This window comes from Toxotes jaculatrix, chromosome 7, assembly GCF_017976425.1.
Source record: "Toxotes jaculatrix isolate fToxJac2 chromosome 7, fToxJac2.pri, whole genome shotgun sequence".
Lineage (NCBI taxonomy): Eukaryota > Metazoa > Chordata > Actinopteri > Toxotidae > Toxotes > Toxotes jaculatrix.
The window spans coordinates 12597749-12623513 of NC_054400.1; the positions used below are offsets into that span (position 1 = coordinate 12597749).

Sequence of the window (25765 nt, forward strand, 5' to 3'; positions counted from 1 at the left end):
CAGACTGTGAGTACATTAAATAATCAGCTCGACAGTTAGTTACAGATTAATGAGAGCACTGCAGCTGCTTTGGTCAACATGAATTAATGGATTCATTGTTTTGCCCTTTTGGTCATTGTTGTGTACACAAGCAATCAGTCATACACACACACACGGCATTAATATGTGTCTGTTGTATGAGTGTCTGTTGCTTGAGCAGCTCCCCTGCTTCTGCGTCAAGACGTGCTCTCCATCTGTGTCCAGTGTGCGGATTAGACGCTTATTATCCTCTTAGCTCTAAATGGCCCCACGTTCCTGCACTTCGCTGTCCATCTCATCTGCTGTCTAAGACGCGGACCGGAGCGTGACACGAAGGCGAGATTCATGCGTAAAAAAAAATGATCGCGGCTACCATTCAGTTGCGTTAGTCGTTGCGCGTAACGCGTGGGTTTTCGGAAGAACCCTCTCCATCGTCTGTCAGCGCGCCTGCCGGGGCACTGGGGCAGTCTGTCCGTCCGTGAACGTGTCCAACCCACTGATCTTTTGCAGACTGTAATCTTATCAGTGTCAAACCGTAGCTGCCCTTTCCTCTCGGGCAGTTGCTGCCTGCCTTTGGATGGCGTTTGCGCCAACATTTGGATAAAAAACAACGGTTTTTAACAGAGAAAACTTTAATCAGCAGAGCGGTCAGTTTGAGTAACAGAGGCGCGTTTGAATGTGTGATACAATGAACATTTGACCGTTTTAAACTTTCGACCAGAAGAAGACATGGAATCTACATGTAAAGAAAGGAGTCTTCTGTACTTACTTCTCTTTGCAATATGCACGGCCAGCGTTTGCTTTTGTGCAAGAAGATCAAATGTTCGGAGGTCTGGTAAGTTACACTGATTTGAAGATTGCCATAAAACTTTGTCACGTTTCATTTATTGGATGAAACATAATATTGGCATTCACATAAACACAACAAACAACTATTTGTTCACAAACATAGTCTGTGTGACACTTTCCAATTTATAAAGACCTTAAACTTTAGCTTGTGGCAATAAAAGCTGGAAGTAATAAACTGGTCGTTGGATGTTCATCAACAGGAATACACACCATCATCATCATCATGTAATCTGCGTCCCTGTTCATACAATATAAAAGTGATTATTCTGTAACGAAGCCCACTGTGCAACATGTTAAAGGTCCCCACCCCTCTGCTCAGCAGCATCACACTGCATTTTAACCACAACATGTAAACTACATTTTAAACACTTTAAAACCTGATACATTTGAGGCAGGGCTGTCATGGTGTAGAGGAAAAGACATGAATATGACTTAGTGAAAAATCTTTTTTTTTTTCATGCAAAGAAAGAGAAAAATAAATAGGCAACATTCAACTCTAGACCAACAGCAACATCCATCAAACTTGCCAACATGCTCCTTTGGGCTGAAAATCCTTGTTGTTTTTGTCGTTTCCACAGTGCTACCACCCTGTCTCTATCTTTCTTTGTTATCCTGTCACCCTGAACACTTTTTCCATCGCAGTTCCTTTCCTTTTCCTCCTTCTTTCTCTTTTTCCATCAGTTCCTTTTTCTCTCGCTGTCACTCTCCCTGACTGTCTGTTGTGTTTCTCCCTCCCTCACTCTTTGGGCCCCACAGGCCATAGCAAGCTGACTATTACATCTGTCTGTCAGTGCAGAAAACTCACCACTGTTGAGACTGCCATACAGAGGACGACTGTAGCTCTGTCTTCATGACTGCCAGTGACATTTGTACTTGTTTCTTGTTTTGAAGTCTTTCAGGCCTCATTCTAAGGGAGGGGAGAATGTCAGCAGGGCTCAGTGTCCAGATGAATCACATCAGCCTTTAAATAACAAAACTGGTTGTATTGGGAAAGGGTTAAAATTGAATGACATCTCACCCCAAGGTGGCCTCACTTTTTCAGGATTTTGACAGCTTTATCCCTGGTTAGAATAACGTGTTGAATTACTTATAGAACCATTCAGCAGATTTATTTTTTTTTATTTTTTTTTTACACTTATCATAATGTATATCTAAAGTTGCTAAATTGTTGTGAAATGCATGCATTTTAAATGATCTTTTCCATCACCTCACACTTGATATATTAAACTTTATTAGATGAAAGACAATGAAAATGCAACCAATAGGTGAAATCAGATTATCCCTTCAGATTCCATGTTTTTGTATTATTCCCTAAGCCATGCTGAAGAGGAATACAGCAGCGCTTAGTGCTCATTCATTTTTGGGTGACTCAGACCTGGAAAGAGCAACGCGTCTACATGACTGACTCTAAAAGTGGAGATGTAGAATCAGAGTGATAGAAAAGATGTCTTCAGAAAGACAATATCTGAATTTGAGACTGGATAATAGTTAATCAAGTGAAAACAAGTGTTATGAGAGCACCTTTCTTTTTCTTTTCATTTTTGGTCAGAAGCATTGAAATCCCAAATGAAAAGCTCCGTGTCAAAACCTGCTCCCAATAATAGATGAAAAGGCTTTTTATATTTACGTTTGAAACTGACAGCCAATAAGTAATGAGAAATCACAAATGACAATGATGCGTTTGAGGTAATTTTGAGAGATTTTTTCCTCTCAGTACATATCTGGGTCACAATTCTTAAAAAAAAAAAAAATTTTTTTTTAAAGTAAAATATGGGATCTCTATCAGAAATGCTGTAGCAGTAATAGTTGAGCTATTGTTTGGACAATAATTTTACTTAAGATATGAAGTAATCGATTATTACAAAGGAAATACCATAGAACTGTGGATGTTTGCCATCTCACAGATAAGTGAGAACCTGTGGCAATTTGCTGATCTGGTGCATGTGTTTGGTGCATTTGGAAAAAGCCTGTGTGTCAGATGTACTGTATGAAGTGATGCAATTTAACTAACCAAGGAGCATGAAAGCGTTTCTTATTTAGTGTTAATAAGTATCCAAACACCAAATTCAGGCTGGCTCTGTTAAAAAGATGCAGTGAACTCAAAAACAGCCTCTGTAGCTTCTGCAGGAGGCCACCTGAGGAGGCACCTACAGGGCCAGGATCAATACTGAATCTAGTTTTATCGACCAAACATAATCCGCCAGTTTCAAGGGTTTATGTCAAAGTTTTCAGGATTCACACTGATTAGAGATAACATTTGAACTTCAGTCACTCTAAGTATTAAAATTTGTACCCAGACCTATCTTGCACATGAGGCACCACTGTAAGCTGCTGTATGTTGATAACCAGAAAGATGATGATTTGAGAAAGTCCACCCTCTCTATCTGCTCTAATTCTGTGAGTTTAGCTCACCCGTACGTTCGCCGGGCCACACCCCCGGGGAGATATGGATGATCAGGGACTTCAGCTGACATATTGCATTATCTGCTTGGATGGAAGAGTGGGGAGATGCCAACAGGAGAGGAGTCAGGAGGACAGGAGGTCGGCATAGGAAGCAGAGAGTCACAAGAAATAAAGAGGAAAGAAAACGTAAAGTGGAAAAAAGCAGTGTTGTAGCTACATGAGATTTCAATTTACTGAGATCAGCTTTGCTTTATTTAGTTTTGTGTGATCTCCATGCCTATAGGGTCCAGTCTGTACCTATCTGTCTTTTTGTCACTTAGACAGAGAAAGGACTACCGGCTAATATTTGTCTTGTCAAATACATCCCAACTTGGTGCAAATCTTCAAAAGAAAAAGCAACTAACACTGACCTTAACTTACAGGTAGGAATCTTTTTCAGGTCATGTGAGAATCCACTCTAAAGTTCCATATACATAAATGTAATGTAAAATACATAATATTCAGCTACTGTTTATTGGTATCAAGCATTTTAAGGAGCAATTTGATGGTCTGAATGTAGCAATGATCCACTATGTGTAAATATTATGACATAAAGTGTTTGACAATGAGGCTTTGAGGGCCCTTGTCTGCTCATGTTTCTCCATTAAAGCCAGGTAATCCATATAGTAGGTCATCAGGAGCGCTGATGATCTACAGCTCTATAGCCATTTCTCGTTCTTGCTCCCATAAGAGCCCCCTGAAGTATTTTCAGGCCACAGTTGAACACTGCAAGTAAAATCACAATCTCCTTAAGTGCCACAGAAGCGCCCAGGATTTAATAACACAGACCATGAAAATAATGACATCTGAAGGCAGAGTCGGCTGATGTTATAAGCCAGCATGTCAAGCTACAGGTTATGTCATCTCAAGAGGTCCTTTTTCCTACCCCGAACCAGTGTAGGCTATGCTCCATCATTAGCTATTTGAAAAGATACTGCAACGCAATTGTTTTTGTCCTAAACAGGTCATATTTTATCTTTATTATAACTACATTAACACGTTTTTTGGGCATTGGATAAAAGGTGTAAACACAACACTGTTATATTATCAACAGTAAGCATGTCATCTAAGTAGCTATATGCAGCAGCCATGGAACAGCATTAGTATTCAATAGAGGTCATGTTTCTGTTCAATATTCACTCTCATTTTAGTTAAGTTTTGGTCTCCACCTGCTCCAGAGGGAAATATCTGGCTGGCTTAGCAGGTAAATCCTTTGCTGCTGAAAACAGCTGCCTGCTATGGCCATAAACAATGCTGATCAGTGAGAGCAAACCACTATATTGATTACTGATTAAAACAGCTTTAACTTTTATTCAGTTCAATTAGGTTTAATATTTTGTGCTAATAATAGAATTGCAAAATACTGAGAAGCTAAAGAATTACAAAATATTTTTAGGCTTCCATGTAAATCTAGCAATAATTGTCTCTTTTTCAATAGCAACCAAAGCTAATAAATCAAATAAAAACAATTATAATAGTGCCCTAATCACTGGGACACTTCCCCTTGTATATGCTCTGTTTCCTCCACTGATTATTTTTTTCTGTGTGTTTGTATAAACCAGATCGTCTGAGTCCACCACTGGACATCCAGCTGGAGACAATCAACTGCACAGCCTTCAGTGTAAGATGGAAGATGCCCCGGCGGCATGTTAGCACCATCACTGGATACAAGGTATAGTCACAAACTGTGATTTTACATTAAATGATAGCACACTGATGAACGTTAAACAGCTACAAGCTGTTACCGGTCACCATCTATAACCTTCAATATTATTTTCATGTCGGTGAACAAAAAAGGTTTATGGCAGATGATTTTAGAGGTGTCACTCATGATTTCATTTCAAGCTTTCACTGAAATTTTCCATCAATATTCTCCATGAACAATATAACTGATGAATAAAAACAGGATATTCCAAAAACAGGTTATATCTTATAAGCATATATATATTTATTTTTTATTTCTTCCAGTATTTAACATTCTTTTCATATTAGTCTTTAAGAAATAATAAAAAAAACAAAAGATAATTTATGTTTATTCAGTAGCCCTTGGCTGGAGGTGAAGTTTTTCTTGTTCTGAAGAATCTGAAGCGACGCCTTCCATGAAAGCAAAACAACAAAAAGTACAAAACCAAGAGAAAAAGAAAATGTTTAGCTTTACAAACACCAGGCTAAAAACCCCACACTTGCACTTGTTCCTTTTAGGAACTCTTTTTAAATGCGCATAAAAGTCTCCAACTTGGCAAACATAAAAACACAACTTCTCAGATGTGTCACAAATCAAATTTCCTTTCTTTTTTCAAACGGATGCCCATTTCCCTCTGCCAGCCACTGACGTGGGTGGCCCCCATATTTTTTCTGCTTTTAAAGTGCCCGTCAAACTCACTGTCCAGCAAGATGGCCTTGAGGGCTAGATTGATATTTTGAAATTTGATGGAACCCCTTCACTACTAAATTTATGCTTTTTTCAGAGGCAATTTAGCTCTGAAAGATGTTGTCTCAAATCTTTATTTAGCGTCTTGCCAGTTTTTTTGCTTCACTCCAGGCAAGCTGTACAAAAGTACTGATGCTATTTGCTTTACTTTGTAGAGACATGATGGACCTAAATTTAGCGCTATGCTCTATGCAATGGTAGATTTTTACTCTAAATTTTACGTATTTTTGTGGCATAAAGAGTGCTGAACGCTGGATTGAAAAGGGAGCATCCATTACTTGTTTGTTCCCTCATATGCTTTGTTTTTAATATTTCTGGAATGAGATATGATAGAACCCAGTTTCTTATTTCCTTCTTTCCTTCCCTCCTTCCTTCCTTCCTTCCTAGTGTTTGTTTTGAGTTAACCATTAACAAAGCGTGGATCGATATGACTGTGTGTGCTCTGCTTTTGACCATATGTCTTCACTAAGAGGATTAGTCAGCTACCTAGCTTCCCCACGACTCACAGATAAACATGCATTCATTTAGCCAGTCACTTTGGAAGTTCATGAATAATCCTGTTTCCTCATAGTATTTCCTCCTTGTGATGCCATGTTTACATTGTCACTGCCATGTCGTGATAACGTAGAAGCTGAGAGGTAAAAAAAAAAAAGAAAAGTGTTGCTTTGATCCAACATAACAGATGTGACATATATGAATGTCGACAAAACCAAACATTGCCAAAATAATTTGATTTTACTGGAACAGTTAAGAATCTGAATCTTTGTATGCATCTTTCTCTTTGACACCTTGTGTATGTTTTTCAGGTTTTCTATACAGAGATGAGGAATGGCCATCCTATGGGTACAGCATCTTTGATGGAGGTGCCTCTCAGCTTGGACATGCTGACCACTGTGAGTATACAGAGACTTTTAACTGGGCTTTTTTCACCTGTATGTCACATTCAAATACGTAGTGAAAGTGCTTAGGAATTTAGGAAAACTTTGATCTGCCTCTGATTTCCAGTTTTATCAATATTTTGGACCTGCAATTAATGTTACAACAATGTCTGCTCAAACATTTATGGACACCTCTGCTCTTATTTTCCCAAAGGGGCAATTTGACGGACAAGCAAGCTTTGTAAGTATCATTTGGTCCTTTTTAATGAATTAGACCCTGTCACTGCTTTCTTATCAGAGTTGATATTTATAGTTAGATTTGACATACCTTCCACTTCCAGTAATTTTCTTTCAGCATCTTTTTTTCTTTTCTTATGGCCTCCTGTCTTTTTTCTCTTTCCCTTTCTCGGTTATCTAGGATGTGGACATTGGGAACCTAAAGGTGAACACTAAGTACAGAGTCAGTGTTGGAGCGTATGGCTGGGCAGGGGAGGGTAGACCTAGCATGCCCAGAGACATCAGCACTGCTTCTCATGGTAAGAATGTATGAGTAAAAGGAATTCATTTTACAGATGATGCTATCATTTTTACTATATTATTTTTAATATCTGTCACTGAATTCAATTTCTTTCTCTGCCATTAGAAATGTGCATGCCCCCATCTCCCCCCACTCAGCCTGTTGTCATGGCTGTATCTGACACAGAGCTGGCGTTGTCATGGCAGCAAGGAGAGAGCGATGGAAGCGCACCTGTCCTTCACTTCCTGGTGGCTTACATCAGGTCAGTCATCAATGATTGATCAGCCTTCAGAAAAGTCACTAATGAAGCTTTACCTTTACTAAAACCCTCATCTCGAGACCTCACCAGCACCATGATGGCACAGATGACACACAGGGACCTGCATGTGAGCACACACACACACACTCAAAAACACACAGGTCATCCTCATGCAAACGATCAAACCAGCTCACAGGCACTTATCAGGTGAAGGGCAACCTGAAGTGGTCACATCATGGAGGGGAATGACCAGAGTGAAAAGCCTTGCTCCACCAGTGGCTGTGTGAGGAGAGGGAAAGTTTCCTCTTAATTGATAAGCCGTCTGTCTCTTGACAAAACTGGGTGAAGAGGACAATTCAGAGAGCTCTTTCCCAGAACACCGCTTCCATGTATTGTCAATAACCACATAGACCACATGCTTGATGGGTCAATTTTCACAAATGTTAGTTGTGGGGCTAAGCAGTAATCAAGCACAAATTTTAGTCAAGATTCCAAGTTTTCTACAGATACCAAATATGAAAAATGTACAAGGAAATTTTGCAAAAATGATTCACAAAACTGGTAGCCATTGAAGTAATGATGTCTTATAACAATAGTTTTAGATTTTGAGCTTTGAGATACACATTCACTGTCTTCCTGAACATTAGATAAGAAAATCAATACCATTCCCGTGCCTGTAATATGTAGCTGAACCCAGCAAATCGTTAGCTTACCTTAGCATAAAGACTAGAAGCAAAGGGAAACAGCTAGCCTGGTTCTGAGTCTGAAATGTAAAGACTTTCAGTTTAAGTTGTGGGTTTATGAGGAGTTATATGGTGGCTGAGTGCAGTGACTTCCCAAGGTTTTGTGCCCAGGGATCTAATGGAGACTCCCTGTAAAACCAAAACTTGCTGCTTATATTGCTGTTTGCGTGTAGTTTAAACAAACTACATACAACATGTTAACTTGTGTCAGAGGTGCTAGTCGGCTGTTTATAACCCTTTGGAGTGAGCCAGGCTACCTCTGTTCCCCTGCTTCCAGTCTTTGTGCTATGAGAATCTAACTAACTCTGATTTGAGCATTTTGTTATGTATAAGCATAATGAATACAACTAGGACAAGCAGACGCAGAATGTAGATTAGGCTTTTTAACCATTATTAACACTATTATAATGGACATTTAAGGGGAACTCTGGAATTCAACAGGAGAAGAAATTATGCTATAAAAACATAAAGGCAAATGAATTTTACACTTTGAGTGAGATATGTAACAGTGCTTTATTGTCATAATTATTATGTCATAATGATAATATAAAACAAAACACTGATAGAGCACCACACTGAGAGATAATCAACTTTAAACTGCCTTTCTTTTCAAACTTTTATGTCTGTGCATTAACGGGTGTAGATAGCTGCATACTTAGCCTCACTAATCAAACTCTCTGCGTCTTCTCACTGTCACACCACTGTAACACAGAACACAGCTCTCTTTTACAGTGAATTTCATGAGGTCTCTGCTGGTCTGTTCAGTGTAACCCCTTGTGTTTTGACATGAGGGTCAGCTGGGACATGAGAAAGAATGAACTTCATACTCTGTCTAGTAGCGTCCAGCCTCAAACACACACATCAACAGTATATGCACACACACACACATAAAGGAACTATCTAGACGTCCTCTGGCTACAATGTCCTCGAAATTGAGGTCAGAAATAATTTGAGAGTCCTCTAATGATTCGCCAGACACAAAAATAAAATAAAAATAGCAAATAGAATTTTAAAATGCCCCCATAAGAACAGTTTAAAAGAAAATAAGAAAAGAGAAAAGTTGTAAAGATATAAAAGGAGACAAGCTTTAAAAACATAACACCCAGCGACTGAGCAAAGAGAGACAAAGAGAGAGAGACAGAGGCAGATACACTGTCACTTACTGTGGAAGAGTAGACACAAATCAGTGTCTGTTTTTGCATGTGGGGGCATTTTCCACACAAAAGGGCCATCTCAGAGGCAAATCTTTCTCCTCTTACATCAAAAGAGGTCTTGCTGAAGAGAGACATTGAGTGGTGGTGAAGATGACTCTATCCAGTAGATAGCAGTGGCCCCAGGCACCCGAAATCAGCACACAAACATGGCAGCTCGATATCCCCCCCCCCCCCCCCCCCCCCCCAAAAAAAAAGTTCAGGAGATCATTCTGGTTTTTCCTTTACATTTTTTTTTTTTCCCAAACCAACGTCAGATTAAAGCACAAAATAATACTTTGAGGCTTGAAGGGCCTCAAAAATAGAAACATTGTGAAAAAAAAAACCATCTCGATCAATTGCTCGTTTTGTTTTGTTTGAAAAGTTTTACAGTGTTTTTATGAGTTTTAATTATTCAGAGCTACAATTTTGGGTAATTGTTCTCTTTGTAATCATTTTCACTGCACATTTTCGGGAACATAGAACAGCAGGAGGAACACAATGAAGTGAAAGATCATGTCAGACTTTTGAATTATCCCTCACAAAAACACATGATACTCTTCAAAACATTTGTTTTGAAGATGTTTTGAGAATGATGATTTTTTTTTATTTTTTATGATTTGTAAAATGTTTTGTTTGATGTTGAAGACTTCTCATGGTTTGTACCATGTCACACACAAGTGGAAATATCAAAAAAAACTAAACATATTAACAATCTTTAATAGAGTCATTGTCCATTTAGTTTATTTCTTTGTATGTTTATGCATGTCATTTCTTTTTTCAGGCCAGAAATGGACACAGAGTGGACGTATATTCGTGAACCCATTGAGACTAACTCCATGGTTTTGAAGGGGTTAATACCGGAAACAGAGTACCAGTTTGTCGTCAGGGCGGTCAACGTGCACGGAATCAGCCCACCCAGCCACATCAACAACCCCGTGCGCACCCTCGGTAAGGCCAAATGTTGATCTCTGAGTAAAACATGCTGTGATGTGACAGCCACGAAAGCTTAGTCCCAGCTCCCTCATTACTCTGGTTTCTAACCACATTTCAAAAACAAAGCCAGTTTCAGCTCAGTTTCAACAATACACCCACATAGAACTAAACAGACTATACTTATTTTTGCAGCACCAAAGTTATCCTCACAATAAAGCATTTACCATGTTTGACCACAGTGTTTAAACCCCAGTGTTACTGTGGAGACAGTCACATTCTTCTCTCCGCAGTGTGAAAGCAAAGTTTCAAAGCTTCATTCAAATTCTCACAGAGTGGAGACATAATTTAAAGAGAACACCAACATGGAAAGATGACTATTAGAAACAGTGCACAGTCAGAGAGTTTGCCTCTTTCTGCATTTGCATGAATGTAGGACAGCACCCGGCAGTGTGTCAGTGGGTTTTTCTGACTGTAGCCCTGGATGATGGAGATATAGAGCGACAGTCATTTACTTTATTATTTTTGAAGTGGTCGGCCGCTGGTGGTATGTGGGGGAGGAGGACGGTCGGGACTGATTGATATTAAAACACACACACACACACACACATTCACACAGGTGTGTGGGAGACATACACAGATACAAAAACATGCAGTAATAGCAATGGCTTAATGGATTGAAGACCATGACATTCAGACAGTTTACCTACAGATTTGTGAGTATAATGTATGTGCATGCGCATGTGTGTGTGAGTGGATGATGCATATCAGGCTTTAGGAGTATGACTATATATGATTATTAAAATTAAACAGCCATGTAGATATAATCGCATACCACACTGGCCACACTGCTTCACACGCTATGTTAGCTGTCAAACTGTTTTAAACTGCCCTGATTGAATTAAGTTCCCTAAGTCCTGCTAGACTGACCAGAGACAGAGCTAGAGACAGACAGGGAGAGAGATTATATTAGACAGAAGTTGTTAAGAATAATGTCAATGAAAGTTACATGAAACAAGATAAATTGAGCGAGTCAGAGAGACACAGCGAGACAGACGGACAGAAACGAAGAGATAGAGAAGCGTGGTTTCTCAGCAGGGGATAAAAGCGGGTTACGTCCGAGTCTCATCAGACAGGATTAAGGACGAGATGCCAGACCCCTTCTCTGCCCATCCACACTCCACGCACACAGACACACACACACACACACACACACACACACAGGCACACACATACACACCACTGCTTGAGTGAACAGCGGGGGTGGGCTTGACTGACTGACATACTTTTCTTGCCGCTCTCTCTGTGATGGCTTGTGTGTGTGTGTGTGTGCGTGTGTGTGTAGGTGTGTGTGTGTGTGTGTGTCCGTGTTTGTGTTTATAGTGGTTAGAAACAGGGTGGTATGGATTGAGGGGGCCTGTTACACAACAGCAGATTAGTTTGCTGAGAGCTTTTTGGGCCCCCCTTCACCCCACCCTCCCAGTACTCAGTATTCAGGATTTAATGTTATGAAGCAGAGCAAATTAGCACTTTTAATCTTGGCATCCATTTAGACTTAAAAGTCAAGTTTCAATGAGATATTTGATATCTCATAAATCATATATATATATATGTATATATATAAAATTTGTATAGGTTGTCTGATATCACTCCACAGTACATGAGGAATGATCCTGCGCAATTAAGATAGATGGGGAGGTGGAATAGCAAGGAGACCAGAGGGAGGGGATGCTGTTATGTAAGCTAAGATTAAGCTTCCTCAGGGTAGGGTGGGTTGGAGGGGAGGTGTTATATTGAATATATACGAAATTGTTTTGTTTTTGGGGTTTTTTTGTGCTGTAGTTTGCAACTAAGACTAAAAATAATAAACACAGTATATCCATAAAAAGTATAATACACAAAACATATCAAAATATAAATGTATAACAGCGTATTTTGGTAATGTTTGAAGACAGGGAAATACTGGTCACTGGTCTTTTTGGATGCTAGCTTACTTAAAATGTATTTTATTTTTACAACTTTTATGAGATTAGTTGACGCAGTATGGCTGACGCAGTTGGTTGAAGCCATGCTCATTGTAATCACCGTCTGGCTTTGTCTTTGTACATCATGAGCTCCCACTGTTCTGCATCGAGGAGACACCTTTCAGTACGTGGTGCAGCAGCCTGGGTACAGGCTAACAGGTAGACCCACTGGGCCAGCAGCAGCTGTATTACTGCTGTCAATCATCATCATCATCATCTTCATTACTGTCATAATGTGAAAGATGGTCACATTTGCCACTCTATGCCACTTCATTTGTTATAGGAAAACAGTCACAGAAGAGACAGCCATTGTTCTTCAACATCTCTTTCAGTAAACCAGTCATCCTTCCCATGGCTTCTTGTTTTCTAATCATGTGATTACCCTACCTGCAGTTACTGTATTTAACTATAGACATGTATTTTACCATCCAACCAATTGTGGACACGTGATTTCCCTTCCTTTTTCCACGGTCATCACTTATGTCCTTTCACAGACGGCCATGCACTAGTTACAATAATAATAATCCTCACTGACTTTCTCAACAGGTACATCAGATGTTGGCAGTGGTGATTATGGCCGTTACATCACAGATTCCAGGATCAAAGATGAAGATGGCTTCGACATCGACGACTCTGATTATGATATCTTTATTGAAGAGGTGAGTTCTTACATGACAGAATTATATAGTGATATTTGAAATCTGAGATTTGAAGTTTGTTCAGGCTCTTAAATCAAATTAAAGATTAGATGGATATTAGCTGCTGAATGCAGAATTGATGGCGAATTTGATTCAAGCTGCATCTAAAATATTTCTCTCTTAATCTTTTTCTGTTATTTCTCTACTCTTCTGCTTTCTAGTTGAAGCCATTCCCAGGTTTCAGTCAGGACAACAGGAAATCCCAGCTCCGTTCACGCTCTGGCCCGCCATCTGGTCGGAACGTTGTTTACCGTATGAACACCATCACTCCTCCCAATGTCACTGCCCCACCAGTTTCCACCACCACCTCGTCCATCTTCCTAGACTTCACAGATCTGGTCTTCTCAACAACTTCAGAGCCCAGTACCACCCTTGACACGACAACTACTGCCCCACTTACCACTACCAGGTAAGATGTACCTTAACCCTGGTTTACCTTGATATCTGTTTCACTAATGTTGTGGTTTACTGTAAGATGTTGGTTCTGTTTATCGGTGACTGGGGAAGGTACTGAAGTTAGACTTCTCTTTCAAAGGTAAAGTTGAAAATTAACAGGTGTTCCCCTATGGAAAGAAAAAAAACTTTCTTATTGGTGTTCCTTTGGCTCTTTGATTGCTAGATTGCTGTCTCACCAGGCTCTTCCGCTGTTTTTCCTAAAAGCCACCCTTTTTTCATGCACTTCACCTTAATTATTTGATAAATATGGTGATTGGAGCAGTGAAATATCACATCAATTTAAGCTGTCAGTCTGGTTGTGACGTACAGCATGTCATTGACTGCAGCAAATACAGGCTGGCTTAACTGCTGTTCAGTTGCATTTGGGTGAATATTTAGCGTTTTACAGTTTTTTTCTTTCCTTAAAGCACAGAGGGAAAAAGGTATCTGCAGGGAAAATTTGAAAAGGCAAATTTCACCTTTGTATATATAAGAATTTTCCCCTTTCAGTACATTGAAAGTGGAACATTGTTATTAGTTAAACACTGACTACGCACTGTAAAAACCTTGTTTTTTCAGAAGACTGAACACTGAACTTCCTTATCTTTTTCCCTGTTTGGATCCACCTTAGCATCACTTTGCCCACCACCACTACCACCCCAACCATGTCCCCTTGGAAAGGTGAAGTGCCTCGTGTGTACGACCTGACCTGCGACGATACTGTGTGTCCCCCTGACAGCTTCTGTCTCAGTGACTACGACAGTGGAGGTTCGCGCTGCCACTGTAACCTCGGACGAAGAGGGGACACTTGTTCTGAGGGTGGGAGATGCATAGATGAATTTTGGTCTCATTGTAGTTTTATTTTTTTACAGCTATTCCCACCAGCTCTGTTACCATTCATTTATAAGATTTTATTCTTTGTTCTTCTTCAGTGGTATCAGTGAACTTTCCCAGATTCTACGGCTACTCTCACATGACCTTTGAACCCTTGAAAAACTCTTACCAGACCTTTCAGATCACTTTGGAGTTCAAGGTAAGATATTAAACTGTATTTACACCTTTGTTTTTTCATCCTAACAAAGATGAAAACGTATTTGAAACAGTTCCTCTTTGGTGCAGGCAGACTCTGAGGATGGCTTGCTGCTGTACTGTGGAGAGAACGAACATGGCCGTGGAGACTTTGCGTCTTTAGCCCTGGTGCGAGGCAAGCTGCACTACAGGTGAGGAAGACTGTGACTTGCATTTTGTATGTCCAGTGTGTATCACTCATGGGTTTAGATTCTCAAAGGATGTCCCATCAAAGGCCAACTAAGAAATACAAACTCCATTTCAGAGTCAGTTAGTTAAGAAGATCAACATTACTTTCATATGTGCCCCCCAGTACGAAGCTATATCCAGGAGAGGGTTAGCATAGCTTAGCACAAAGCCTGGAAACAGGGGCATAAACTTTACCTAAGTTGACCTTGTTAAAAGATTGTTAAAAAATCTGTCTAGCAGTGTCTCCAAATCTCAGTGAATAACATATTGTATCTTATTTATTCAATCTGCACAAAAACAAAAATGCAAATATAACAATTTGAAGTTTAATGGCAATTTTAATGAAATATAATGTGTTAATTAATGAGCCTTAGAGATGCTGGCTGGCTAGCTGTTTCCATTCGTTCCCAGTCTTTATACTAAGCCAAGCCAAGCGGCTGCTAGCTGTAGTGTCATATCTACAGACGTGAGAGCAGTACATTTTTACAGCATGTTTTTCATGAGTACATACAAGACAATGTCCTGTGTGATGTTTTTTTGTCTAGGTTTAACTGTGGTACAGGAGCAGCTCAGATCGTCAGCGAGAGTCGTGTTGTTCTTGGTCAGTGGCACACAGTAACTGTCTTCAGAGACGGCATGAGCGGCTGGCTCCGTATGGACAACGACACCCCTATATCTGGACGCTCACAGGTAACAATAACACATACTGAAAATAAAATATACTCTTTCATTTACATATTGCTTTTACACATTTGTTTATTGTTTAGCTAAAGCTAAACAATACTGGGGTTTCTATAAAAATTGTAAATGTTTTAATAAAATTTTATATATAGTGTGTTTACACTAATAAAGGATGTTCTTCTCACTCTTGCTTTTTCAGGGCCAGTACACGAAGATCACTTTTCGTTCTCCACTGTATGTGGGGGGAGCCCCTGGTGCTTATTGGCTGGTCAGGGCGACAGGGACAAATCGTGGCTTTGTTGGCTGTGTTCAGAGTCTGATCATCAACAACAAGGCCACAGATATCAGACCCTGGCCTCTAGGCAGAGCTCTGAGTGGAGCTGATATAGGTGAGGAAGCGTACAGTATGTGAGTGACTTAGTGAAGCTAGCGTTATTTTTCGTTGGCTGCTGTCAGTGGTGTACAGTTCTTATCTTACTCATAATGCACTGGTTCTCTCTTAGGTTTTGGGACTCAGTTTTAGAGTCTACACTATTTATTTTGGTTTTCATACATAAATAATTGTAATAGTTAGAGGTCTATTTGGATGAAATTGCTTATTCATTGCACAGACTGGTGCTATTGTCATTTTTAAAAAAAAAATTTATTTTTAGAGTGAAGCAACATTTGTCCTATCTGTATGTTTTTCCAGTTATCTGTATAGATACTTATTCTGACTCTGGTCTAAGCATGTCAAAACTCTGTCACGCTCTGTACCAGGTGAATGCAGTGACAGTGTGTGTGACCTGGTCAGCTGTGCCAACGGCGGCGTCTGCTTTGCAAACCGTGCCGATGGCTACATCTGCCTGTGCCCGCTTGGCTTCAGGGGAGCACTTTGTGAAGAGAGTGAGTCAACTCTATTTTCACTTTTTCTTGCACCTACATGAAGAACAGACACTTGTCTTGTTTACAAGATGATTATTGTACCTGTGCAAAAGCAGAAAGTAAAATCTCTTTGTGGGTTGTTCTTACTTGATGACCATCATTGACTGTCACTCAGACCTTTTAAGGTAATTACTGAACAGTTTATTGCAAAATGAAGAAAAATGGTTGAGATGAGGATTATTATTTCTTATATAGAAGCAGATGGATTGTCAGACCAGCTTTCAGACAATATAATGTTCCACTTTTCTCTTCCTTCCTTGTCTGTTCTTTCCATTTTCTTCTGTTCTCATCAACTTCTTCCTTTTCTTCCTCTTCACTCATAATCATTTTAATTCTCAATTCTTCTTTCCTCCTGCCTGTTCTTTTCTCTTGTTTCTCTTGCAAGGTTTCTCACTGTCCTCACCCCTCTTTAATGAGACAGTGTTTTCGTACGCTGTCATCCCCTGGCCTCAGTCCTCTCAGAGTTACCTGTCCTTCATGGAGTTCGAGCTGACGTTTCGGCCATCGATGCCCGACGGGACGCTGCTGTACAGTGATGATGCAGGCAGCGGAGACTTCCTGGCTATAAACCTTGTGGACAGATATGTGGAGTTCAGATTTGACTGTGGCTCTGGATCAGCAGTCATAAGGTACTGGATAGATCCAATCCTATTCTATTCTGTGTCTCTTTTATTTTCCCATTTCTTTTATATTTTTAACTAGATGTCCCATGCTAAATTTGATGATCTGTGCTACAGGAGTGAAGAGCAGATCAGTCTAGACACATGGCACGAGCTGAGGGTGTCTCGAACAGCAAAGAGTGGTATCCTACAGGTGGACAGTCAGAGGCCAATGGAAGGAATTGCTGAGGTATTTTGCTTCTAGATGTGTCCCATAAAGCTGATTTGTGTTGTTTTTGACCACAAGAGGGCAGAAAAACCTTACAATAAACTCAACAATAGATCACTCACACACACTTTATTAAGGTCTGTTGGCTGTCACCTTTTGAATGTGTGGCATTTTTTAGCCCTGGACTTTCACCTGTGATATGTTTTGAAATAATTTATTTGTTTTACATAGATGTTGCTTGAACATTACCTTGCTTACTAAATACATATATATGTACTTACCACACAGAAGCACGTTCCAGTGACAAATACCGGTAAAATGTCAACTTTTGTTATTGACTTTTCCAGCATCTTCCATGTGTTTATTTATATTTAAGTGCAAAGTGCATGAGGAGTGGAAATTATTATACACCTGGTCAAACATATGAATTATTAAGCAAGAAGTATTTAATAAGGAAAGCATAGCCACGATGATGTAAATATTCATTAAAATATTCATTCATATGCTATAACCACATTGATTTATGGATGGTTGACATAATTCATTTTTCTCTTCAGGGAGCTTTCACTCAGATCAACTGCAGTTCACCTCTCTTTGTTGGAGGAGTACCAGAATATGATAAAACCAAGAGGACCGCAGGTGTAATAAAGCCCTTCACTGGAATTATTCAAAAGGTATTGCTATATATAATCTATCTATCTGTCTATATTTATCTATCTATATATTTATACCTACCTATATCTATATTTATGTATATATTCTCACTGGTCACATAATTGACCACAATGACTTACACCTTTTCTTGCTTTATCTTCATTTTCATTTTTTCCTCTCTCCAGCTGATACTCAATGACTACACCATCCCAATAACAGCTGGTTCTGCTAGTGGCGTTAACATAGCAAATTCAGCGCACCCATGTGTGGAAAGTCCCTGTGCCAATGGAGGGACATGCAGGCCAAAGTGGGATGGATATGAGTGTGACTGCCCTCTAGGGTATGATGGCAGGCACTGCCAGAAAGGTCAGTTGCACTCTGCATTACTATATGAATTTACTGAAATTAGAAAGTAGGTTGTAATTACAAAGTACAGTTGAGTGATTGATTTGCTGGTAGAGTTCAAGCAGTTACCAGCATATCCCAGAGGTTGATGACAGTGTAGTAGCAGAGCATTTCACAATTTGTTACACTGGGGTTACAGAACATGAGAATCAGAATCAGTTAACCTACTGGATTTATTGCCCAGTAGTGTTTCACATATAAGGAATTTGATTTGGTGTTCTGGTGTAGGCCTTACATTAATGTAACATGTAGTGTCTATGGAGAAGGTGAGAGCCAGTGTCGGTGGGCCTTCTTGAGGTCAACTGCAGTTGAGAAAAAACTATTCTCGTGCCATGCCATCCTGTCCGGGTGGAATGTCACGAAAAATGTGTGTCCGGGGTGGTAGGGATTCCTCCGCAATCTTTCCTCCTCGAGGCACACAGGTCCTGGAAGGATAGCAGATTCTAGCCACTCACCTTCCCAGCAGAGCGAATGATAAGCTGCAGTCTGCCCTTGTCCTTGGCAGTGGCAGCAGCACACCAGATGGTGATGGATGGGGTGAGGATGGACTCAGTGATGGCGGTGTATTTGTGCACCATCATTGTTTTTGGCAGCTGCTGCAGAAAGTTCATCCTCTGCTGGGCTTTCTTGGTGAGGGAGCTGATGTTCAGCTCCCACTTGAGGTCCTGGGTGAAGACGAAGCAGAAATCAGGAATCAAATCTGATGACACATTACAGTTATGAGATGCTTATCAACAGAGATGTTTTGAGGCTGTTGCCATGTGCTTTTGAGGGCTAAGAATAAGTATAAATCTTTTTTTGGAATTTCTATGAGCCACTGTTAACTTTTCTTTTTTATAAATAACTCTAAAGGAATGAATTATGTTTTTGTGTATAATGTATGGCTTTGACCATGTGACGTGATCTTTCCTCTTTTTGTGGATTAAATGTTTTTTATCTGTTATCATGTAATGTCATATAGAATAATGTATTGGACATCCTAATCCCTTAAGCCTATCTATGCCTTCTCTGTTTTTTTTAATGCTTTCATTGAACAGAGTGTGGGAATTACTGTTTGAACAGTAAGTTTTCTTCTATCAATTCAAAAAGGATATAATAACAACCTGACCAACATCTTAACCCTTAACATTAACTTTGAAAAAACACATACTTCTTAACATTATTCATGTACCCTCAAAGTATCAGTTGTAGAGTTCTCACTTAGCTTTAGCCTGTAGATGATGACACTGCCACCTTGTGATGATATGAAGTAAATACAGTGTTTTCTTTGCCCAGCTGTGACTGAAGCCATTGAGATCCCACAGTTCATTGGGCGAAGTTACCTGACCTATGACAATAGAGATATCCTAAAAAGGTTGGTAGTGAAACGTTTGAAATAAGACTGCAAAGGGTTTTTGGTGTCTTTTATAATTGATCTGTTTGGTTACAGTTCATCATTTGAAATCTTAAAGGCCCCATTAACTTTCATAGATAATTATAAATTCAAAGAATTATGAGTGATGTTTCTTACTGTCACAGCAAAAGCATTTGCTGTAACCTTACTTGCTTGTCCTTTTTTTCAGGGTTTCTGGGTCCAGGACCAACCTTTTCATGCGTTTTAAGAGCACAGCCAAGGATGGTTTGTTGCTCTGGCGGGGAGACAGTCCAATGAGATCCAACAGTGACTTCCTGTCTATGGGGCTTCAGGATGGTGCGCTAATCTTCAGGTATTTGTTCGAGTGTTTTTGTAAAATATACTACTGACATCTACTAATTCTTATTAAATATATATCTAGGTTATGTGGCCCTTTGATGAAACTTAAAAGGCAGATTTAAGCAAGAGAAGACAGTTTTGTGCAAGAGAAGGATGAGGATGATGGAGTGGGACGTTAGTCCCACCACCAAAGTGCAGAGAGAGCTTGGCAACTGAGAGAGGCAGAGCTAAAAAAAAAATTAGAAAAAAGACCCAAAGTCTGAGGCATGACCATAACCTGAAAGAGAACCAGGATTCATTTTGGCAGTACCAAATGTGTACAAATGTACAAATGTGGGTCCACTGCTCCCTTTGTAACTACACTCCATGTATGTCCTTCATCTTGTTCTAGTTATAACCTGGGCAGCGGTGCAACTAACATTGTTGTCAACGGAACCTTTAGCGATGGAAAGTGGCACAGAGTCAAAGCTGTGAGGTAAGCTTTTTACCAAGAAATCCTGTCAAATTGACGTCCACCGATCACAACACATCTGTGGCTATGTTTTCCTTCCACTTGTCTTTACAACTTTACATTAAAGCTTTATCAGTTCATTCCCTTGGCCACTTGGGGCCAGCAGAACAAGCTCTAAACACATCGTTGATATATTATCATGTTATAAAACTGACACATCCAGCAGACATGGAGCAATATAAGAGAGAGCTGAGGAAACTGCAGAGTCAAGTGATAATTGCGTGTGGTTTTGTCCCTCTGAGGAGCCCATTTGTAATTTACACAGTCATTCGATCAGTTAATTTAAAATGATTGATTACTGCAGCTTTAAGAAGTCATTTGGTATCCTGTTATCTTTTCCTGAGGACACTGAGAAACACTTGAACTTTCAATCCACATGGAAATTGGCGAATCGAAGGACAAATTTCGTTTCTGTAATTAGTGACTTTGAAAAAGGATAATCACAGTAAAAAATATGCCATGCTAAGAAATACATTACAGAATATTTTCACTGTATCTGAGGTTGACTAATAAGTTCACCATCATCACTTATCTCTTCAGGGATGGCCAGTCAGGGAAGCTGACAGTGGATGACTATGGAGCAAAGACAGGCAGGTCACCTGGCAAGATGAGGCAACTCAATATCAACGGACCCTTATACATTGGTAGGTGGAGCTCACAACTCACAATCCCATAAAATACTATATATGAGCTGCATATAAAATAATAATTTGGATTTCTGCGTTTCTATATTCTCTTCCTTTAATGTCTGTTTTCTCTGTGTTCTCCCCCTGAAGGTGGCATGAAAGAGATAGCTCTTCACACAAACAGACAGTACATTGGAGGCTTGGTGGGCTGCGTGTCCCACTTCACGCTCTCCACTGATTATCACTTAGCACTGGTCGAGGATGCTGCTGACGGCAAGAACATCAATACCTGCTCTAACTAGAGAAAATACCTTTTCAGCACCATTTTAAACTGGAATAAACACCTCGACCAGCTGATTTGTCATCTTGAAACTCAATGGCCAGCACCAAATGAGTGACAACTAAAACAATTTAATTTTGGTTTACCAATTCAGGGCTGACATGGTATAAACTCGAACTGGAAAAAGACTAACAACATTGTTACTTTGGGTAACCAGAGCCATTTAAGGGGCGCTTAAGATTTCAAACCAACTATAACCTGCCAAGTTGTTAGGTTTTGCTTTAATATTAACAACTTGATGAATTGCTCTGAAAAACAGTTTCGACACACAGCAAGAGTAAAAAACGACCAGAGGATATTACAAAGCACAAGTACTCTGTGAAAGGAGAAAAAAAGCTTAGCGTTATGGGTAATGACGGTCTTTGAAAAACATTTTGAAGGACATTTTTTTCATGGGATGATTCCAATTGTATCTTTATTTTCTTTTTTTTATTATTATTATTACTGTAAATCCTTATTTGATTGCTGGAAGAACCAAGTGATCCAAGAGATCAAGAGTCATCACAAGTTTTTCATGAACCTGACCTTAGAGCAGCTAGCAGAGATAAACTTCTTTGTAGAGGATTTTGGTTGTGGCCCTAGAGGATTTCTGTTGTTTTTTTGTTGTTGTGGCATTTGTATTCTTGTTCGTGGTGTATGATCAGTCTGTAGACTACATTTTCTAAAGTCTGACTGATGTCAGTTTTTTTAAAGGCCGCTAGTTTTGGAGGGTGAAGACAGCAGCTGCACACAATAGTTGTTTCTTTTTACCTTCTTTTAGTTTACATGCTCCTTTTCTGGAACTCTCAGATGCTAGTCATGTGAAAGTCTGGTGTTGACATGGTGAAGCAGCCAAAATCGTGGAGAAACTGTTGCATGACAGTCTGCTACTGTCGTTTGACACAAGCCACAACACTGTGGACATCAGCCTTTAAGTTAAGTTGATTGTCAGTTTATTGCTTTCTCATGTCTAAGCTTTAAAACGATATTTGTGCAAATGCTCTATCTACTCTATATTTTATAAATTATTCTCAGTTATCTAAATTGTTGTTGACCCCCTTCAGAAAATTACACCAAGGTCCAAATAAGATGAGAGCTTTATCCTGGGTTCACTTAAATACATTTTTTTAAAGTTTGAAATCTATACAAATCCTGGAATAAATGAATAATTGTTATAATAATTTACAACTTAAAGTTACTTGAGGACAGTGAATGGCCATGTGAATGTGGAGTGTGAATGAACATGGCATCCAGTGAGTGATCCACCACAGGGTGATTAGCTGGGTTGACCATCCATTGTACAAAATGTAGCACATTTTGACTGTATGTGTTTGATGAAACATAGCGAGTATCCATAGACTGTAGGAAAAATGTTGATGTAGCATCTGTGTTGTAAGCATATGTGTCTGACGATCCATTTAAAGCTTTAAGTTTGGGTTTATGCTTGTTGCCAACTTTGTCAGTTAGTGAAGCCAAATTCTCCAAATTTGTGCAAAGGACTGACCTGGGTACAGCTGAATTGGGACGAGTAAATGGGAACCACTCCAGCTGAGTGTGCATACACCAAAAAAACATTCAACTACTCAGGCCTTAATATCCCCCTAAATAATCCCCTGAAAATGAAAATTAGCTATTTGCAGTCATAGGGAAGTGTCTCCAGGTGTCTCAAATGCAGTCGCTTCCCACTGCAAGACAATGAAAAATATATAGTGAGTTGAATAATGTTAAATACATTTTCTTTCTTAAAATCAATGCAAGATGGGTTCATTGTATTTGTAATTGTTACACCGTGACAGCTGCCTGTCAAAAACTAGACTGCAAATAAACCAAATAACCAAATAGACTGCTAGTTAAATAACTTGATAACCAAATTTTGTCATGGTTTGTGCTGAATTGCAGTGTGCTTGACATTTTCATTTTTGGAGAATGGGCTCATTTCAATCCGTTGCATAGCACAGTTTATAAACCACTGCTTACTGTGGCCACTGTGCTTGTTGTTTGATCGCAATCGCCCTGTCTGTGTCTCTGATCAGTTGCATCACATGTATAGGCTGAAATCACTCATGTCTGTAAAGAAATTTTTTTAAAAATGATGACACATTTTTATTCCTTATAATAACATTTCTTCAAAGGAGAAAATTCATTGAAAGCAGAATGGCAACAACAGAAGCTGTTCCTGCTTCATACAGTGTGGTCTCACAGGGGAGCCTGTATGCTCTCACCTGCTGTGCTAACTGAGGGTTGTATAATACACAGAAATGTGGATTACAAAACAGTCATGTGGTATCTTTAATGGGTGTCCTAATGCTAACGTCCTTTGTAAGGTCCTGAAGGAATAATACAAGAGGAAATTTTGGGGTCAGGTGCTCAGCAACATTCATGAAAGTAGACAAAGGAATGATTCTGCTGCAATCAAACAGTTATTATGTGAAACAAATAAGTCTGCATATCCAATATACAGTAAAATTGAAAGCTGTTTGTTGCACAGCGGATAAATCCCCAGTTCAGCAACAAGGAAACAAAGAATGTGGGTTTCACAACTCTCACACATATTGAGAGAAAATAAAGGCACGATTAAAGAATTGTTTTCATTTTATTTTTATTTTCATGTTATCAAGAATGTGAAAATGAGAAGAAAAAATACTTAACCATCACTTAATAATTTTTAGAATAGTCTCACTGGTCATTTTGGAGGCAACCTACCTATTTTGTCATTATTACCAGTGAAAACCCCACACAACAGTTCTGAATCAATGCCTTTTTTTGGCACATTGCACCAACAATTTTCAAACCACAACACAAACCCGTAAGAACACAATGTTCGGTAGAAAATTGGTCTGCACACAAAGAGACACAATGAATTACGTTAACTGTTTTGTTTTTGTTTTTTGTTTTTTTGCATTATTGCCCTTTCAATCGCAACCAAAGCTACAAGATTTGACATTACATTTCAGAACATTGTGTTTGTTCTGTGACATCCATGTGGCCATAATGTTTTTTCTGCTATTCTTTGAAAACAGGGATGTTTGATGCATTTTTTTGTGAGCTGCATCTGTATTTCTTCTTGAACCTGCTTTGGATTGCTTGGCTTAAAGTTTAAAGTACACACCATATGGAGAAGTGAATGCAGAAGAACATCTGTGTTGTGTTAGGGAAAATTTGTTTAGTTTTTTACTTACTCATAACAGCTTTTGTTCTTAATTACTTCTAAAAACAGCTGCTATGTTGTGCTAACTGTACACTCAATGTGCGTTGGCTAGCTAACTAGACTCCATCAAGTCCAGGATTTTGTAATGTCTCTCTCCTGATCACTGTTCAGCCATGGTTTGACAGAAGGAAGGACATTGTCTCACTCAAATTCAGTGCACAGCTCCATCATATTAATGTAACCATGTCTCTGATTAAAATTGTTCATGTGATGTAAGCTGCTAATAGCTCACAGATAACCTACATCTGCCTTCCCATTCACGCAGCCTGAACAACATTACTATGTCTTGGCATCTTTTACCTCCTCATTTGACAATGCTGGAGATCTTTTAATTGAATTTTATATTGAATTTTCTTCGATTGTCCTGCTGCTGTTCTCTCCTGTCACATATTACCTGCACACATGCAAACGCACGTGTGCACATGCACGCAAACACATACACAATTGTGTCCCCATTTTCCTCCCGCTTTGAGCCCAGTGTTACCAGCATGGCACTCCAGGATGATTTTTTTTTTTTTTTTTTTTTTCTGAAACAAGCGTTACATCAAAGATCAGAGCGTTCACACTCGAATGAACTGAGAGCAGTGGTGACTGATCAACTAGAGAATTCGGCTGTTTCATTTAGATGAAACCATTTAGCCATATTGAGGTCATCCACATCTTAACACAGTTTAAGGTTAAAGGTAACCTCTGAAAGATTTGCTCTAAACCTGCCCTATTCAATTCACTTGATGACAATCCGGTGTCATAACTAATGGGTTATAATTTGATTTTATCTGGTCTCGCTGTATGTTCCCCTTTTATTAATGCTGTGATTAGAACAGTCACCTAGCCTGTACCCTAGGCCTAATGCATTTTCTCCCTCTCTCAGTCTCACTCTCGACTTGAATACCATAACAAATCACATTACGAAATCATATACCAGGGACAGTATAACCTTATCCTGCTCTAGTTACAACTCATTACATTTAAATACGGACTCACTGAAAGTACTGAAAAAAAAAACAATTTTCACCTACATTCTTGTGTATGGAGCCATGACCTGTTTAAGCAGAGCAAACTTATAATAAATCAAAAAGTAGTGTCAATGAGAGTTTTTGAGCCTCATCATGGCAAATAGCCTGATTAAATTCAAACTTTCTGATTGAAAAAAGATTCAGCAATCAGTATATTTGTGAAGTGCAAAATGTGCAGTGCAAAGATCAACATTAGAGATGTGAGAGATTGAAAATTCATTGGTTT

At 39.3% G+C, this 25765-nt stretch overlaps 1 protein-coding gene across 1 annotated transcript; it reads left to right on the plus strand.

Annotated features, from left to right (window-relative positions):
- The first annotated feature begins 649 nt into the window (after positions 1 to 649).
- Positions 650 to 23854, plus strand: LOC121184569 (pikachurin). The gene is made up of 24 exons (XM_041042335.1): positions 650 to 853; positions 4872 to 4981; positions 6547 to 6633; positions 6833 to 6859; positions 7037 to 7154; positions 7262 to 7397; positions 10112 to 10278; positions 12831 to 12943; positions 13144 to 13391; positions 14049 to 14236; positions 14350 to 14450; positions 14537 to 14637; positions 15220 to 15364; positions 15555 to 15744; positions 16115 to 16240; positions 16665 to 16908; positions 17017 to 17128; positions 17665 to 17781; positions 17947 to 18127; positions 19442 to 19520; positions 19729 to 19872; positions 20251 to 20334; positions 20911 to 21014; positions 21147 to 23854. Exons 1-24 carry the CDS (start codon positions 748 to 750, stop codon positions 21296 to 21298), a joined length of 3180 nt encoding a protein of 1059 aa, XP_040898269.1. The 5' UTR covers positions 650 to 747; the 3' UTR covers positions 21299 to 23854.
- Positions 23855 to 25765: the final 1911 nt, after the last annotated feature.